Raw genomic sequence first — 6000 nt, 5'->3', positions numbered from 1 at the left:
GATTAGAATAAAAGTTATTTAAAATGTACCCATGGGGTTCACTTCATCACGTCTTTCCTCAGAGCAGCTCAGCAATGTGCAGAAATCCTGTATCGGATTATTTGTCACTGAGGTTAATGATTTTCATACTTACTTTAGAAAGGAGAACATGATAGAATGCAAACAGGGCTTTGTTCCTGGGTGGGGTTGTTATTTTCCTGTATCTTAAGATTTAGTGGCATTGGAAAGCACCACTCCCACAGGCTGCACCTTCCTGGCATTCTTTTAAAATAATACACTGATCTTCACACTACTTATGTAAATAATGCTGGCACTTTCTTGAGACAGGTTTTCTTGAAAAAAAAAAAAAAAGACAGAACATGATTACATGTGTAGTTGAATAATTTGGCAATCCTGATAATTTTGAAAAGAGCCTCTTTTTTTTTTTTTTTAAGATTGTTTTATTTATTTATTTGACAGACAGCGATCACAAGTACGCATAGAGCCAGGCAGAGAGAGAGGAAGGGAAGCAGGCTCCCTGCTGAGCAGAGAGCCCGATGCGGGGCTCATTGCAGGGCTCGATGCGGGGTTCGATTCCAGGATGCTGGGATCATGACCTGAGTTGAAGGCAGAGGCTTTAACCCACTGAGTCACCCAGGTGCCCCCTAAGAGCCTCTTTTTAAGAAGCATGAAATGTGATCTTCATAGTTAAGATTTTCTTGAAGTGCATGTGGTGCTGGTATTTTATTTTATTTGGGGGAGGGAAGACTAATTTAAGGATTTCCCCCCCGCCTTTCTAGCCCATCTGAAATATAAATATTTTCTGCCTTCCAGCTTTGTGTTGGCCTCAGAAGTGAACTGTTTATTGTTTGTCATGTGCTGCTCATCAGTCATTCCCACTCTGGCCCTTCTCTTTGGTCTTGAGACCATATCCAGCTTGAGACTGCCTGAATCAGGCACAGCTCACTAGCACTATCTGTGTCTCATAACCTAATACCTCCAAGAGCTGGACCATCTTCTGTGTTTCATTCTTATTGGTTAAGGATAAACCCTGGTTCCCCTTATGCATTCTCCATAGCATTCACTTCTCCTCTGCTTCTTGTTCACTTTCTCTTGTGTTGAAGTTTTATTATTTATTTCTCTGCTTTCATGAATTCTGCGTCTGTACAGCCAGGCTATTGAGAGCTAGTGATGGGGTTATGTCATGTGTCTTTCGCATCCCACCATCCCTTCACATGGTCATACCAGGAGCCCCACAGCACTGGAGGGAAAAAGAGAGAAGGGGGGGGCATCAATATCTACTTGAAACTTACAAAATGAGCATGGATATCTCAAATAAAAGGGACAAAGGCAGAAGACAAAGACCCTGGCCAGAATTCTTATTTGCAGAAGACAGGACTTTTTAATATTTAGGGAGAGAATAAAAAGTATTCTGAATTTCTTGGTTTATATTTCAGCTCTTTGATTTATGGCCACATGAAATATTGTGTAGTGGCCAGGAATCATAATCTTTCTTTCCCCTGCATCACTGCATGGTGCCTAGATTAGTGTTACACAAAAGATAATTGTCTATGTGAATGTTCATGTTATTTAATTTTAAACTTCTACTCAAGACTTTATTTCATCAAACTTCTACCCAGGATTTGATTATACTGGGATGAAGTATATCATAGTGGCATAGAATCTGTGGGTAGTGTAGGAAAGGTCAGGATGAGAGGATGGGTGTGTGGTAGTTTTAAGTATCCTTGATTATGAGGCTCACATGTCTAAAATCTAGGAAGGAGATCCTCTTGCCCTCAGATCTCTGTGCGGAAGGTCAGGGTACTCCCTGCCATCTTCTTCTGGTAGTCCTTGTCAAATTCTTCATTCTGGGCCACAGTGAAATAGTTCTTCCAATCCCCAGGCATCCCTGAAATAAGGCAAAATCTCAGAGGTTGCCGTAGGAGTACAGGGAGGAGGGAGCATGCATCCTTGGAACCAGCACAAGAATGGGGGAAAGAAGGAGGTTTGCCTCTGAAAAATTATGCAGTAGTGTCATTGACAGGAATGAATAATGGGGCATAAAACATGACTGGGAAATCTAAGCAGATGATGGATATCACAGAGTCCAATCTGGCACTTGAGAATATAAATCTTACATACCTTTCCTCATAAAAGGGGAGATAGATTGGTCCATGAGGATGGTGGGAAAAGTGGTATAGTTGGCCATTGGGTTTTGCTTCATTACGTCGAAGGAGGTGTGATAGAGGATTTTATTCAGGACTTCTTCTGGCATTTCTTTCTCTAGGAACTTCAATATCTTCTGAATTTCCCTCTTTGGGTCCTATATGTAGAGCAATTATACAAAGCAAATAAATTTGGGTTTTCTATTACAGATGACATTCTGTTTGAACAAACAATATTTGGGAGGAATAAGTTAAGGGATCAGTTCAAATATATTCAACAACTACCCCTTAGGTGATAACTATGCGCAAGGCACTGTACCATCTCAGTTGCTGCCATGACACAAAGATGAGAGCTGTTCCTGCCCTCAGGAGTTCACCCCGCAATAGAGGGATGAATGAAGACATAACTAACTGCAAAACCTCACCCAGAAAACATGCACACAGAGAGTGTCATGAGATTTGTTGAAGGGAGTAATTGTGTGTCTTGGCAGAGATCAGGAAAGGTTGTATAAAGGAGGGGAAAAGTTGCAGGTGAAGCACAGTATGATATACTCTTGTATCTGAGCTATAAAAGATGGCAAAAATATCTTTGAGTTTAACAGAAGCTCAGTAAGGGGATAGATACAAGAGATCTCAAGTTGACCCAGAAATGCAAATTATTGTGCACTGGTTCTTTCTGATCAAAGAGTTGCAGAAAAGGAGCTAAAACACTTAAAAAAAAAAAGATTTATTATACTATGCAGCCATCAAAAGAAATGAAATCTTGCCATTTGCGACAACATGGATGGAACTAGAGCGTATCATGCTTAGCGAAATAAGTCAAGCAGAGAAAGACAACTATCATATGATCTCCCTGATATGAGGAAGTGGTGATGCAACATGGGGGCTTAAGTGGGTAGGAGAAGAATCAATGAAACAAGATGGGATTGGGAGGGAGACAAACCATAAGTGACTCTTAATCTCACAAAACAAACTGAGGGTTGCTGGGGGGAGGGGGTTTGGGAGAAGGGGGTGGGATTATGGACATTGGGGAGGGTATGTGCTTTGGTGAGTGCTGTGAAGTGTGTAAACCTGGTGATTCACAGACCTGTACCCCTGGGGATAAAAATATATGTTTATAAAAAATAAAAAATTAAAAAAATATATATATGTTTATAAAAAATAAAAAATTAAAAAAAAAGGGGGTTCTTACGCTGGGAAATGGGATTATAGGAGAACATTTATTTTTTGCCTCATTGCAATGTTTTATTTATAGATTTTTGCAATGAGCATGAAATACACTTCTTCTAAAAAAAAAAGATTTATTTATTCACTTGATAGAGAAAGGACAGGGGGAAGGGCGAAGAGGGTGAATCCTCAAGCAGATGACCTACTGAGCATGGAGCTGGACACAGGGATCATTCCCACGACCCATGAGATCACAACCTGAGCTGAACCAAGAGTCAGACACTCAACTGACTGAGCCTCTTAGTTGCTCCAGGGAGCTATAGTCTTTAAGTGTATTTCTCAACATTGGCATGATCAGTAGTTTGCAATTCTAGGATACTAACCCTCAGAGCAGTGAGAGTGAATCTGTCATGCTTCTCATACACAGTGACTTGAAAAGCAGAAATCTGTCCTCTGCCACAGTATGTGGGACCAATCCTGCCTATGTTTATATGGACTAGACTTCATTTCTGATGTGGGACTGGGGTGTGGAACAGGGAGAAGTAAACTTTCCCTGAGCATTCACTGAACACAACTAGGCACTTTACAAATGTAATCTCATAAATCCTTATAATAATTTCATGAGATCAAAATGAGATGATACCCATTTGTAGCTGAAGACATGTGATTCATGAGTGTCAGGATTAATTCAACTATAAAGACATGTGATATTTCCTTAGGGGGAAGGATCTTCTGGAAACTGTGAACTGAAGCAAAAAAAATTGAGAAGAGCAGAAAAGTAGCTAGAACTTTTGAGGATAAAATTGAGTTGGGAAGAGTGTCATGGAGAGAAAGGACTTGCACTGAAGGCTCTTCTATGACAAGCCCACATGCCAGGGTCCCAAATGTGGTTTGCTGCACTGGAGAACATGGTGGGTCTAATGGAGATTGTACTGCCTTTCACCTCCTTCATGTCCTCATAGAAGAGGTAGAGAATACGATGCTTGTCTTTCGCATCCCACCATCCCTTCACATGGTTATACCAGGAGCCCCACAGCACTGGAGGGAAAAAGAGAGAAGGAGGGTTCATCAATATTTACTTGAAACTTACAAAATGAGCATGGATATATCAAATAAAAGGGACAAAGGCAGAAGACAAAGACCCTGGCTAGAATTCTTATTTGCAGAATATAAGGACTTTTTAATATTTAGGGAGGCAATGACAAGTATTCTGAATTCCTTGGTTTATATTTCGACTCTTGAATTTACTGCCACGTGAGATACTGTGTAGTGGCCAGGAATCATAATCTTTCTTTCCCCGGCATCATCACTGCATGGTGCCTAGATTAGCATACACAGTAAACAGTGTCTCCTAGCGGGCTGGTTTTCATTCTGAAAAATCTGTACTTACTAGATATTTGGGCACATTTACTCTCTGTAATAGTGACTTGGAGGAAGAGAGGTGCACTGGGTGTCTTTTGTTGGCCCTGCCAAATCCATTCTGCACCCTCCTCCACCCTGCAAGGTTGACCTCGAAGGACTGTGTCACTGGGCTCCTTTGTGCTCAGGCTTCCACCTGGGATTTGCCAACAAATGGCCCTGAAAGGCTTTGGAGGCAGGAGGAGAGTGAGAAGGATGTGTTTATTTCCCTGATGCCCTTCCTTCTGACTCACTGTGGTGGACTCTTTCTCCTACTGGAGGCCTCCGCTCCTATTAAGGGGCCTTGTCCTTTCTCCAGGGGGCAATGGCTCCCTGCTGGTGTTCACCTTAAAACCTGTTGGTTTCTTTAAACTCTGCCTGTGCTTTCTAAAGAGTCTCTTAGCTAAATTCTCCCCAAATGATCCAGTTTGTATATGTCATTGATACCTTCCCATGACCTTGATGACCACAATCATTCAGTGAAAACTCTTCCTTTCTGATGTCAGTAGTGAACAAGGAAATGTGACAAATGAATGAGCAAACATGAGCCCATAATTTCCTTTAACTTACCTTTTCCAGTTTTGAATGACTCAATATACTCCTCCCATGAACCAGGGTCAGGCATCATTTTAGTCATTCTTGAGAAATGGTAGTAGGACACCAGACAGTCCTTTGGATTTCTAGCCACATAGATAATCTGAAATCAACCAGCAAGGCAATTGAGACAGACAGCAAACAAAATAGAGAAAATTATTGCTTAATGCAGAGGACCATGACATTAGAAGAATCTTAGATAATCCTATTTGAGTAACTGAACTTGCATGCATTTTCTGCGAGCAGGATGACCACATTTTCCAGTTTGCATAGACAGTGTTCCATTGTATATCTGTTGTCTTAGATAATGATTAGGAGCATGCTTCCCCCCTCTCAAAAGTATCCTGATTTGAAGGAGATATACTATAGTTGCCCTAATTACAGTATTTATGAAGGCCACTGTTGTATTTTCCAGTATGTAAAAAGTAGGTCTTCCTTGGCTCATACTAAGCAAGGACTCTAATTCAGTTATTGCACAGGGGTTAGCTAAAGCAGTCAGCCGTCTAGTCTAGTCTCCCCTGTACATGATGAACTTCAGCCTTATAGATGAATGATCTATACTTTTCATTTGTGGTAAGATTGTAGGATCTTTGAAGGCAGTGCTAAGTCTGTTTTTGGAACTGCTTGTGATGGTTCTTCTTATTGGAAAAGCAGGGTTGTGGTATGGCTGGGGAGAGCTGACCTCTTGGCTTCTTGT

General features: G+C 41.2%; 1 protein-coding gene across 2 annotated transcripts in view; it reads right to left on the bottom strand.

The window, feature by feature from the left end:
* Positions 1–416: 416 nt before the first annotated feature.
* SULT1C3 (sulfotransferase family 1C member 3) overlaps positions 417–6000 on the bottom strand; it is a 48356-nt gene continuing 42772 nt past the window's right edge. The window contains exons 5-9 of one of the 2 annotated variants that reach the window (XM_082744223.1): positions 5280–5406; positions 4255–4349; positions 2122–2302; positions 1742–1888; positions 417–1240 (exon numbers count right to left, since the gene is read on the bottom strand). In XM_082744223.1, the coding sequence (XP_082600349.1) occupies positions 1776–1888; positions 2122–2302; positions 4255–4349; positions 5280–5406 (516 nt within the window). In that variant the 3' untranslated portion in view covers positions 417–1240; positions 1742–1775. Of the gene's footprint in view, positions 1889–2121; positions 2303–4254; positions 4350–5279; positions 5407–6000 lie in introns of both variants that reach the window. The other variant, XM_082744222.1, reaches the window with a different exon arrangement.

The sequence above is a fragment of the Mustela nivalis genome (genome assembly GCF_964662115.1).
Source record: "Mustela nivalis genome assembly, chromosome: 8".
Lineage (NCBI taxonomy): Eukaryota > Metazoa > Chordata > Mammalia > Carnivora > Mustelidae > Mustela > Mustela nivalis.
Note: the sequence above shows the minus strand (reverse complement) of the source record. Positions and strands in the feature narration are given on the sequence as shown.